Here is a 12,415-nt window from a genome sequence, read left to right as displayed (position 1 = left end):
AGCAGAAGATGGGCATGAGGGAGGGGGAGGGGGCACACTTCCAGGCACAACCCGGCACTGGCCGCTTCGGGCGGGGCTTCGGGAACTGCCCCCCTCCATCCTTGCCGGCCTACCCACGGAAGGATGGTACAGGCCACCCCCGGGACTCCCCTAGAGTTAGGATGTCAGCCACCCACGAGACGCTGATTCTTGATTTGGTCGCTCCAACTTTGGGGCGTGTGGAAGTAGAGGCCTTTGGCTTTATACGGGGGGTTAAGGCAGAGAAACTAAGACACAAAAAGGCAGGGTTGGCGTGGGCACAACTGACCCCCAAATCTGAATCTGAGACTATTTTAGCCCCTCCAAAATTACCCCCCTTTCCTCAAGGGTAGACGTTATCTAGCTCAGGAGCTCCCTCCTCCATGAAGTCTCCCCTGAATTCCCAGGCGCCCAAAGTAATAATTTCTCTCTCCTGTGAATTCTTGCTACTCTTTGTATGACGAGTATCACTTATCATACTCTAATTTGTACCGTGGTTCTTTTTGCAGGTCTTATCTCCCCAAATGAATTGCAAACTTCTGGAGGAAAAAATAACTCTGCCTCCCTCATTTTTTATATCTCCCGGGCAGCAAAACACAGCTTACATTTATAACAAAAGTTTGTCCAAGTTTGTTGGACTGGGAGACCCCTGGTGAAGGTCTCAGGAAATAAAGTTAGACTCAGAGGACTGGAATCAAAGCTGGAAGGAAACTTAGAGATCATCAAGTCCAATAGCCCTGTTTTTGGTTATTTGTTTTGAAATATTACAATATTTTAATTTATACTCTTTGTTTTTACATTATCTTCCCTTTAGATTTTATCCTTCCACCCTTCCCTCTCCAGAGAACCATCTCTAATAACTATTCGCCACGATTTTACAAAGAGAAAAAAGCAGTTCAGTAAATCAGAAGTCCACACATCCACTGTGTTTGATACTATCTGCAACATTCCACATCGATAGTACCCTACCTGCAAAGAAGCAACCTCTTATTATAGATGAGGAAGCTAGAACCACAGAGTTGAAGTTGCTTGTTTGGCCAGCTAGCTGAGATTTGAAAGCTATGGTTTCTGACTCCAAATATATTTCTCCTGGTGTCCTACACAAATGGCAAACCAATCCAGTATCCTTGCCAAGAAACCCCTGAATGGGGTCACAAAGAATCAGACAAGGCTCCTGCTGGCATAAAACTGCCTTTGTGGGTCATTAACACTAGTTGTTATCTCTGCCTCTTACCCCACCCTTCAGCATCTCTTCTAATGGCTAGTATCACTGGTGAACATTTGTATTATTTAAACTTTCCACATATGTAACTTACCAGTTTTTTCCTATACTCATTAAGGGCAGAGCCCTCATTTGCTTCTGTCTGGTATCAAGGCCCAGCATATTGCTTCAACCATAGTTGATTCTTGAATCAGCTGATTCTTGAATCAGCCTGTTACGATGCAAAGACAACTGCATTTAGTGTTAAACCCTAGATCCAATACCCAACTTTGCCACTTAACTGCCAGAGTAACTTTGGGCAGGTTACAATTTTTATAGCTCTTTTTAAAAAAAATCTTTAAAATATAAAAGATTAGACTAGATGACCTCTAAGGTCCCTTCCAACTCTACATATATGCTATACGGCCAACGAACATGGGAGTTAAGAGACTAGACATCCCTATCCTGCAGGGCTCTACCATTTATTCACTTTCCTCATCTGTAGAACAGGGATCCTGCTAATATCCCAAAGCTGTTGTGAGGATCAAAGAGAATATATGTAGTAGACCACTTTGTAAACTGTAAAGGGTTATACATGTCAGTTATTATTATTACATATTTGTTAAAGAAAAGAACAAATGAAAGGAGTGATGTACCAATCAGTGTATAATGAGCATGTGTTATAATGGGGACAGTGCTGGACTGGAAGTCAGAAGAGCTGTGATCTAGATTATGCCAGTTAAGATGAAAGAATTATTGGATTTTAAAATGGAAAATAATTTCAAGCTCAAACTCCTTCAATTAATAGATAAGGAGACTGGGAACTATTGAAAGGGAATAATTTCACCAAGCTCCCACAGTGGGTCATAAATAGCCAGTCTGTTATTCTAACTTGGGTCTTCTGACTCCAAATACAGTGCTTTCCCCACTATGCCATTCTTTAAAAGCTTTGGACATGTGACATAATGCCCTTCAGTCTCATTTACTCATTTGTAGAAGAAGGATAATGCCTCCCCTTTCTACCTGGTAGAGTTGTTGAGATGATCAAATTTCATAATGGATATAAAGTTTTAGAAGAATTTAAGGAACTATAAAGCCATATATATTATGATGTAGTATAGATACTATAGCTTACAACATAATTCAACATTTATTAAGCACCTATTATGCACAAGGCATTGTGTTAGACCCTGGGAGATGTACAAAGAAGAAATAAGAAAGTGCTGTTCATAAGGAGCCTACAGTTAGTTAACTGGGGAACAGTTAAGTAGATAGAGAGCCAAACTGGAATCAGGAAGACCTGAGTTCACATTTGACCTTAGACGTGTACTAGCTTAAAGACCCTGGGCAGGTTAGCTTTTGTCTCCTAAAGTCTCCGCATTGTAAATGGGGGTACTAATAACACCCACCTCTCAGGGTCGTTATGAGGATCAAGTGAGATATTTGTAAAATGCTAGCTATTTTTATTTAATAGCTGTCTGTGCTCCTATCTCTAGGGTTCCAAAAGAGTCTACTACATCCTGGCAGTCCCCCCTCTTTGTCTCAGCTAACACCTTATTTCATCCCCAAACAGACCTCTCTGTATTCCATCTATAAAATAAAGGGGTTGGACTTTTCACATACGGTTATTCTAAGCCTGAAAGCTCCTAGGGACATCCTGGGGTCACCTGGGTTCTTAAAGGCCAAGTCCCTCAGCGAACCTACTAAGGTATAAGGACTGAAGTTGGAAGAATACTGATTTAAGGGTATCAGGAGATCCCAGAAGGAGGGAAGCAATCTATGGAAAAGGGGAGTAATGGTCTACTGGCCCGTGCCAGCTTGTCCATTCCTGTGATCAGCTTGTCACTCTAGAGTCAAATGGTCATGCTGGGTGTCAGCAGGGGTTGCTCCCAGTAGAAGGGGTCTGAAGGAAGAGGGGCATACCAGAACCCGCAGTTCCCGATGGACCCATTAACCCGACCCGGATCCTTCCGGAGGCGCTCTGGCGCAGGCTCTATGGCTACTCTGATTCCCCACTGCATTCTGGGACATGTAGTCCCAGGATAGTCTTCGAGCTCGCTGGGAGAGGAAGGTGTCCAAGTCGCGATGCATGATGGGAACCGTGGGGCTGCGGCGGCGACGCACTCGCAAAGTCAGACCCAAAGAGGTTTTCTGGGACTTGAAGTCCGCGGCTCGTCTCCACTGTCCGACCGGCGTCCCTGGAGTCGGAGGCAGGCGAGCCTTGGAGCAGAGCACGCCGGGGCTTGTAGTCCTTCGGCTTCCTCTAGCTCAAGCTTTTCTCCGAGGCCAGGAAGCCTCGAGGACTTCAAGTCCCATAATACACGCCCGGCGAGCAGGAGGGCAGGCAGGCGAGCGGGGCGGGGCGCGGCCTGGGGGGACTCCTTGTAGCCTCCTCCCCAGCTGAGCCGGGGTGCAAGCCTGGGAGCCCGGGGCTCGCCGGGGACCCGGCGGTCGCCGTGATGCAGAAGTATGAGAAGCTGGAGAAGATAGGCGAAGGTAACGGACTGGAAAATTCTTCTGCAAAGACCCCCGGCCCCTGCCCCTTACTCCCCTGCAAACCCTGATATTCCTCAGTCTGACCTCCGAAGCTTCGGTAGCCACCCACACGCTGCAGATGTCCCCCTTAGGCCCCCCGAGCAGGTGGCCCTTCCCGCAAAATTGTCATCCCCCTGCATGAAGCTTCATCCCCGCAACACCCTCCTGCAAAAGATACCCCTTTCCCTAGATACCCCCTCCCCGGCAAGCACTGATCCCCCTCTCCCTCCCCGGGAAGGAGCTTCTTCCCCATCCTTCCCCCGACTCAGTTGTTCCCCAACCATCCTCCCTCCATAGACCAGGACCAGGCACCCCCATTTGCTTTTCTCCCTCGCCTCCATCGCCTAGGATCACCCTCCAGCCAGAAGTCGTCCAGGCTCTTCCCATTGCCAGAATTGGCCCCGTCTGCACACTGCATGTCTTAAATGCCCCTCATTCTTCATCTTGCCTCCCTTCTTCCGCCTCCCCTCCTGGACCATAAAGCTGCTCGATCATCCTCCTTCCCCCACAAGAACCCCAACCCACCCCTAACTCCTCAGAGGGATCCTATGGTGGGGGGTGAAGGAGGAGATGGAAAGTAGCTTTAATCCCTCCTGCTCCTCAGGCACCTATGGAACAGTGTTCAAGGCCAAGAACCGAGAGACCCACGAGATTGTGGCACTGAAGAGGGTTCGCTTGGACGATGATGACGAGGTGGGGCCTGGGGTTGTGTGGACAAGGCTGGGGGAGTTGGGCTCCCCTGGGGATGTGGTTAGTGACTGTCTAATCTCACTCCTCCCTCTTTCCATCATCTCCCAGGGGGTACCAAGCTCTGCCCTGAGAGAGATCTGCTTGCTTAAGGAGCTGAAACACAAGAATATTGTCAGGTCAGTTTGGGGAAGGAGCTAAAAGAATGGGGGAAGGGGAGAGAGCTGTAGGAATGGATCCCTCACTGGTTGTATCAGTACCTGTCTGGTTAATAGGGAGGGGCATGAGAGAGCCAGGTAGGAGTTGAGTACCTACAGATTGGAAATTGGAGCTGGGGAATTAGGGTTGGGGAAGTTGGGAGGAATGGCGGTAGAGAAGGGACTCTTTACTTTGTGATGCCTCTCTAGTGATATCACTACTTGAGAGGGGGCTGAGTGGTATTGGGGATTAAAGGAATCTGTATTTGGGGGATTCAAGTTGTGAATTTAAGTTGGAGAATAGAGGGTTATAGTTAGAGATCTGGAGGTTGGAACTGGGGATCCAAATTAGGAGCTAGAATTAAAGATTCATGTAAAAGGTTTAACTTAAGAACTAGGATTGGAGAATTAGGTCTAGGCTTCTAGGTCAGCCTGATTTCACCTTTCTCCCTTTTCTTTCTCTTCCTCCCCAACAAGGCTTCATGATGTTTTGCACAGTGACAAGAAACTGACCCTAGTTTTTGAGTTCTGTGACCAAGTAAGGAGAGGGGGCAGCCCAGGGGAGGGGCAGCCCTGATGTGCAAAGACTGAGGCTGAGACAACCCATCTTTCTTCCCCTTCCCCCAGGATCTGAAGAAATATTTTGACAGTTGCAATGGAGACCTGGATCCTGAGATTGTGAAGGTGAGGGGGGTAATTGGGGAAAACAAGGGTTGAATTTTTATCTTAGTGAGCCTAGAGGGTATTTGAGCATAGACTGAGTATAAAGTACAGTGCTTGGCACTGGGGAGCCAAAGATAGAAATTGTCTAACAAAATCTAATTAAACATAATTTTATTAAGCATAGGCAGCTGGATATCAGAGTGGATAGAAGGAAGACTCTCTTTGTGAGTTCAAAACTGGCCTCACACACTTACTAGCTGTATGATCCTGGGCAAGTCACTTAACCTTGTTTGCTTCAGATTTCCCATCTGTGAAATGAACTGGAGAAGGAAATGGCAAATGACTCCAGTATCTTTGCCGAGAAAATCCTAAATGGGGTCAGGAAGAGTTAGATTTAACTCAACAGTAACAACAATTAAGCACAATCTAATCAAACTATTAGCTACTACTGTGTGCCTAAGCCTAGTGCTAGAGGTACTATATAGGATATAAAGACAGAACTTACAGTATTATTGGAAAGAAAAATTTCAGATGTGAAATAGCTAGAGGGTGACTTAAGACAATATGTGATTAAGGGCCAGGGTGTATGCAGGCACAAAGTAATGGAGGTCAGCATAGGGAAAGAGTGTGAGTTGGAGTGGTCAAGAATGACTTTTTGGAAGAGATGGAATTTGATCTGAGCCATGAAGAATGAGTGTGGTTTAGACTTGTAGTGGGGTTGGTGGATGGAGGTGGGGAGGTTGACAGAACCTGTGTGTTGCAGGGGAAAAGTTAATAGACCAGTCTGGCTGGAGTTGGAGCAGTCAGACTTAGGGCTAGATAGGGAAAGTATATGGGGATGGTGATTTTTCCCACTTCTCCCATTCCCTATAGTCATTCCTTTTCCAACTGCTAAAAGGCCTTGGATTCTGCCACAGCCGTAATGTTCTGCACCGGGACCTGAAGCCCCAGAACCTTCTAATTAATCGGGTATTGTGTCAGGGAGAAGAATGAGAAGGTGGAAAGGGGTGGGACCAAGAAGGTGGGTGCCTATGGTCTAGGTTTGGGAGCTCAAACTGGGAGGAAGAAGCTTTCCCTGGGACCGGTTAGATCTTCTCTACGTGGGAGAAAGGATTATTCAGTAGAAAAATACTCCATTGGACTGGGAGTCAGTAGGCCTGGGTTTGAGTCCTAGCTCTGATACTTGAATGAATCTGGGCAAATTATTTTCCCTCTATGAACCTAGGTCTCTCACTCTGCAAAGCAGATAAAAATATTTGTGCCCTCTTTCCCCCTGTGGGTGGTTGTGAGGAATATACTTAAAGCCTTTAATACTGTAGAAATAGAAATCATTGTTAGCATCATCCCTTCTGATTCTCACTGTGCTATATTTCTCCCCCTTTTACTTCCCATCCCCCTATCTTCAGAATGGGGAGCTCAAGCTTGCTGATTTTGGCTTGGCTCGAGCCTTCGGGATCCCCGTTCGATGTTACTCTGCAGAGGTGAGCCTTGGTAGTTGGGCACCTGGAAGGGAGTTGGCAGAGGGAGGATGGAGGACTACCTAGGAACCCTCTCACTACCCCCACTCCAGTTCCTTGGAACATTATTCTTGTCCCCCATTTCTGTCCCTTCTCTTGTGGGGTGGATCTTCTGCCAACTCTATTGTCCTGTATTGGAGGGTCATTGTAGGCTTGGATCCTTTCTATTTCCCCCAGGTGGTCACTTTGTGGTACCGCCCACCAGATGTCTTGTTTGGGGCCAAACTATACTCCACATCCATTGACATGTGGTCAGCTGGTTGCATCTTTGCAGGTGATGAAATGGGGGAGGCCAGGTCTGACTGTCTTGCTTCCCTATCAGAGTCAGCCAGTAGACCACGAGGTCTATTGGCTATATTCTCAAGGGACCATTGGTTGCCAGGGTGGGAGAAGGGGAGGCAGGGATGAAGAGACTTGGGGTAGGGAGAAGGTGAAGCATATTAAGGAGGAGGGTGGTCTAAGACATGGTGGTGGAAGAGGCTGGGAGGATGTTTAAAATATGGACCATCTCCAGTCTCTCATTTACTTTCTGTCTCCCGCAGAACTGGCCAATGCTGGACGGCCCCTCTTCCCTGGGAATGATGTAGATGATCAGCTGAAGAGGATCTTTAGATATCCTTATGACTTCCCTTCCATCTCAACCTCTGAATCAGAGAATCTCTCTCCCCAGATCCTGGGGCCAAGAAAACTTCTAACGTAATTCTTGAGCCCATAGGAAATAGAATATGGAGATGAACTGGGCTAGGGATAGAGTAGAGATGGAGAAAGACAGGGGACAAAGGATTCAGGAATCCTTGGAAGCAAAGATAAGGAATCCAGTGGAATAGACACATATTTGTCATGTTATGGTGACCTTAAGACAATGGTATAATGTGAAGAACTCAACTCAGCATTTATTAGCTGCCTATTATATGCCATGTGCTACGGATAAATCAAGGCTGTCCCAGCCTTTAGGAGCTTATATTCTCCTGGGAAGAAAAAAATATATGTACAGATACATAAATATAAAATGTATAGGAAGTAATTTGAGGTGGGGGACACATCACCAACTGCTGCATAAGGAAAGGCCTTAGGGAGCAGGTGGCACTTGGACTGAGTCATACCTGTAGAAGGAGTTTCCAAGAGGGCAGAGGTGAGGAAGTAAGTGTTCCAGACATGAGAAATAGCCTATGCAAACATTTGGAGGCAGGAGATGGAGTACCTGTATACAAGATAACCAGTGTGGCTAGATTGTAGAGGAGTAGAATGAAGAATGTAATTGAGGGAAATTAATGCGAAGTCACTTGGAAAAAAAACAGATTGAAGTTAGACCATGAAAGACATTCATTGCCAAGGAGAATTTGTATTTTATCCTAGAAGGACCAGGGAGCTCCCCATTCAAGTCTCTTGAGTGAGGGGGGGATATGATCAGACTGTGTTTCAAGGCTATCTATTTGGCTGTAGTATGGAGGATGGATTGGAGGGTGGAGGCAGGAAGGACTATGAAGAGGTTCAGATGTCTAAACCAGAGGTGACAAGGACCTGGGCTGGGACAAGGGGACGAGTGTAAAAGATATTATGGACCTAGACTTGAGAAGACTTGGCAGCTGGCTGTATATAGGTGGGAAGGAGTGAAAAGAGGTGAGGATGACTGAAGTCTTTGGGCTGAGAGCCTAGAAGTTTGGTAGTGTCCTCAGCACAAGTAGAGAACACTGGGATTGGAGTCAGGAGCTTAGTTGGGTTCAGCTCCTGCCTGGCTATTTTTGCCTCTCTGTGCATTGGTTTTTTTTATTAATAAGGGGGGAGGCAGTGTGGTGCAATGCAGAAGGTTCTGGATTGAGAGACCTAAGGCCTAGCTCTGTTACTTGCTAACTATTACCTGGGCAGGTAATTGCATCTGCCAGTTCGGTGTCATCATGTTTAAATGAAGAGGTTGGCCTAGATCAGCGGTTCCCAATGTTTTTTGTTTTTTTGTTCCACAAACCCCTTTCAGCAACAACAACCAAGTGGTGTGAACCCCAGAGTAATTGAGTATACTGCTCATGAGAGTTTTGACAGTGGTTTACTGATGACAGTTGCCACTGAAGAACTTTCAGCTCAAACTGCTGTCCACTAAATGGGAACCACTGGACCAGCAGATCTCTTAGGTTCAGCATCTCTGAAATCTCTGATCTCAAGACCTTCCTACCTGGTGGGATTGTGGTTGGGATCAGATGGGACCATGGAGTGCTTTATGAGCTTTTGAAGAGCTATTTTTAAAATCAGCTGTTTTCTGATTAGATGAACGCTTCCATAGACTATCCTTTAGTTTGACTTCTGCACCCTCAGGAGACCAGAGTAGGAGTGGCAGTAGTAGAAGGCAAAAGGCTTGGGGTTGTATTCTAGGAGAGCTTCCTGGAGGTGGGAGCAGAAAAAATGCTGTTCCAGGTGGAAGTAGAGGGTTTCTAACTTGAAGCTGAAGAAGGTGCTAACTGATGTGGCAGAAATGGAGTAGATGTCGGGGTTAGGGTTGATAGTGGTAAAGAACCCCAAACTGTGGAAGAGCGGGGTCAAAGTAGCATTCTGTGCTGGAGGAATTAGAGAGGAGGAGAAGAAAGGCCAGAGGTAGCTGTCAGTCAGGCTGACTCAAGGAGGAGTAGATGCAGAGACCTGCTTGGTCAGTGGGGACAGAAAGGTGAAGGGAGTTCAAAGATAAGCACTGTGGTCTCTGGAAAGAGCACTGGTCTGGGAGTCTTGGCTTTGGAGCTTTGGACAAGCCATTCAACTTGAACTAAGCCTCATAAATGAAATGAGGCAATTAATCTCTGCCCTGCTTACCTTCACTAGAATGTAGGTGGTGAGTATCAAGTGTGAGGATGGGAGAGTGTTCTGGAGAGGTAGGGAAATTGCTAGAAGGGAAATTTAACAGAGATGATGAGAAATGAAGCCGGTGGGGGTGGGGGGAGGGGACTAGTGTTCACACATACACACTTATGTGTGTGGGGGGGAGGCAGGGTAGTAGAAGATAAAGTGAGGATGCCAAATCTTAGGCTTAATTGCCCTCCCCTCATACTCATCACCTTGAGTGACCCTTAACCTCAGCTCTCACGCTGTTAGGGACACCAACTGAGGAACAGTGGCCTGCCATGACCAAGCTTCCAGATTATAAGGTAGGTGTGGGTTCAGAGAAAGGCATAGCTTTAAAGGACCAAGAGATGAGAGCTGAGCCTCCTTCTTTAGCCATAGTCTTCCTTTTCTGGTTCCCATAGTCCTATTTCTGTGACCCATATGTCTGGCACCCTCCTACGTCTATCCCCAGCCAAATCCCTATTCAGTTCTTAATACAAATTCCCTACCATCCCACCCCACTAATTCCCATGGATGCTGCCCATGCCATATATCTAAGCCCTTGTTTCCCTTTTCTAGCCTTACCCTATGTATCCAGCAACGACGTCACTTGTCAATGTTGTACCTAAGCTCAATGCCACAGGGAGGGACCTGTTGCAGGTAAACAGCCCAGAGAGATGTTTTGGGGCAGAGAGGATAGAGGGACTAGATTGATCATGGTTGGGGGGGAAAGGAAGGATGGGGGAATGCAAGTACTTCTTAGTACTGGGGGGGGGGGGGGGGGGGGGATGGTTGGGAGATCCAAAGCCAAAGAGCTTTGGGAGTTGGAGAAGGGAAAAGTGTCGATTCATAGAGGATCTAGAGGGAGAGTCCACATCCTTTCTATTCCCATCCGAATTTTTCCCTCTCCCTCAGAACCTGCTCAAGTGTAACCCAGTTCAGCGCATCTCAGCGGAAGAAGCTTTGCAGCATCCCTACTTCTCTGACTTCTGCCCTCCCTAGCCATGGGTCTCCTTTTCCCTTTTCTTGTCCAGAGAACCAAGCCCACTACCCTTGACCGCTCCTCTAGGCCCTCAGATTGGGAGCTGCTCAATGCACTCTCGCCTTGCTGGTCCACCCTGTTCCCTACCTACCCAGGGACCTCATGTGTTGAGGCAGGAGAAATAGACCCTTGAAGCTAAGGGGTTTGAGGCTCCTTTGTCCTCTCTTCTCCCCTGGCCCTTCCCCAGTCTCCCCCACCCCACTGGAAAAGGGGTAGGGGTGGGGATGGTGCTATGCACTTAAGCTCTGCTACTTGGGCCACATGTTTGGGGCCAGCCTTGGTGGGGTTAGGGGTGTGAAGGATGGATGCCAGCCGGAGCCCCTGTCTCCCCACTCCCTGTGCTCCTTCCCCTTGTGTATGGACTTTATTTAATTTCATAAATTGGCTTCTTTCCCACAATCTAGGCTTATGTCATGAGGGAAGGTGTCTGTGTCTTTCTGTTTTAAGACATGGGTATTAGAGATGATATGGAGATTGTGTGACCTCTCTTCCCACTTACTGGCATCATCAGTCATCGTCTTCTCCTACTCACTCTCATGTCCCCACTTCTTTAGCCCACATGCCCAGTTCTTAGGAATCCAGTGAAACCTGTGATTCAGAAGAGGGATTAGCCTGGTCCTACTCTGCCCACCAGAGGGCAGAAGTCAAAGCATTGGGTGGAAAGTCAAGCCCTGACTTCCTGAGCAATTACAACTAGACAAAAGTGGAATCTGGGCTGCCTCGGGAGGTCAGACTCACAGCATCCCTCCACGGAGATCTCAGGCAGGCCAGCTGTTGTATTTGTGTGTGTGTGGAGGGGGGGGAGCGTGTACAGAAGATACCTCCTGTTCCAGTACTTGTTGACCTAGTTGGTTCCTCAGGTCGCTTTGAATTCTAGGTTTCTCTGGAGCCCAGCTTGAGGGCAAAGCATAATGCTTGACTTCTGCCTGAAAGCTGGGAGATGTTTGGCTCTCCTAAGCTGGTACTAGTTGGGAGTAAGGTGAGTTTAGGACTGGAAAATGAGAGTTCTCATTTATTAATAAATAGTATGGCTTGGACTGATTTATGCTCTGACCTCTCCCATTTATGCTCTGACCTCTCCCATTTATGCTTTGACCTCCCACAACAAAGCTCAAGATGGGAGGGCCCTGAGATCAAAATATCAGACATAGCCCCCTGACTAGCGTTATCCAGCATTGCCAGGGAAGCCCTGGGATATCTAGTAAGAGCCTTTTGGCCAGGTTTGAGTCGGAATGTGGAGGTCAGCAGTCTAGCTTCCTAGGTTTCTTGCTTTAATTCTTTTTCATTTTTTCCCAGAGTATTTTTGTGCTAGAGAGGCCACCTATGAGCACAACATGGCTCACTGAAGTCTGAAAGTGGTTTGGGAAGAGGATGGATTATTTTTCCATTTTCAAAGAGTATCCAATGCAAGTTCTCTCTCTCATTCAGGGGGTGCTTAGGACTAAGTATTAAAAACAGGGCAAAACCTTCCAAGACAGGATAGTAGGGCGTTTTATTAAATGACAGGGCTAAGAGTGAAACCCAAGTCTCCAGACTCATCATCCAGTGCTCTTCCTTCCCCTCCCTTCAGTCAGTCAATAAACACTTATTAAGTACCTACTGTGTACCAGGCACCGTGCTAAGAATTGGGGCTACAAAGAGGCAAAAGACAGTCTCTGCCCTCAAAGAGCTCGTGATCTGTACCAAGCTCTTCATTCTAAATGCATTGCAGCTCCGCTGTATTGCCTTCTGCCTTCCTCTTCATCCACCT

The 12,415-nt window shown here is 47.2% G+C and overlaps 1 protein-coding gene across 2 annotated transcripts; it reads left to right on the top strand.

Moving 5' to 3' along the window:
• Nucleotides 1-3,538: 3,538 nt before the first annotated feature.
• Nucleotides 3,539-11,064, top strand: CDK5 (cyclin dependent kinase 5). Of its 2 annotated transcripts, XM_069083750.1 has the most exons (12): nt 3,541-3,715; nt 4,359-4,447; nt 4,553-4,620; nt 5,116-5,176; nt 5,266-5,322; nt 6,175-6,270; nt 6,708-6,782; nt 6,996-7,092; nt 7,361-7,430; nt 9,886-9,946; nt 10,203-10,283; nt 10,539-11,064. In XM_069083750.1, exons 1-12 carry the CDS (start codon nt 3,679-3,681, stop codon nt 10,623-10,625), a joined length of 879 nt encoding a protein of 292 aa, XP_068939851.1. In that variant the 5' UTR covers nt 3,541-3,678; the 3' UTR covers nt 10,626-11,064. The 2 variants fall into 2 exon arrangements, with proteins under 2 accessions (XP_068939841.1, XP_068939851.1); XM_069083740.1 differs by having other exon boundaries at nt 3,539-3,715; nt 4,359-4,620.
• The last annotated feature ends 1,351 nt before the right edge of the window (nt 11,065-12,415 follow it).

Source organism: Petaurus breviceps, unplaced genomic scaffold (assembly GCF_028583685.1).
Source record: "Petaurus breviceps papuanus isolate PSGF00001 unplaced genomic scaffold, PetGlider_PUasm1.0 115, whole genome shotgun sequence".
Taxonomy (NCBI): domain Eukaryota; kingdom Metazoa; phylum Chordata; class Mammalia; order Diprotodontia; family Petauridae; genus Petaurus; species Petaurus breviceps.
The sequence above is the reverse complement of the archived record's forward strand: the minus strand, read 5'-3'. Positions and strand labels throughout refer to the sequence as shown.

Bases quoted from the DNA above. Each gene is read 5' to 3' on its own strand.
- CDK5 (XM_069083740.1), top strand. From the start codon at position 3,679: ATGCAGAAGTATGAGAAGCTGGAGAAGATAGGCGAAG. The intron at 3,716-4,358 runs GTAACGGACTGG...CCTGCTCCTCAG, and splicing joins GCTGGAGAAGATAGGCGAAG to GCACCTATGGAACAGTGTTC. The intron at 9,947-10,202 runs GTAGGTGTGGGT...TCCCTTTTCTAG, and splicing joins CCAAGCTTCCAGATTATAAG to CCTTACCCTATGTATCCAGC.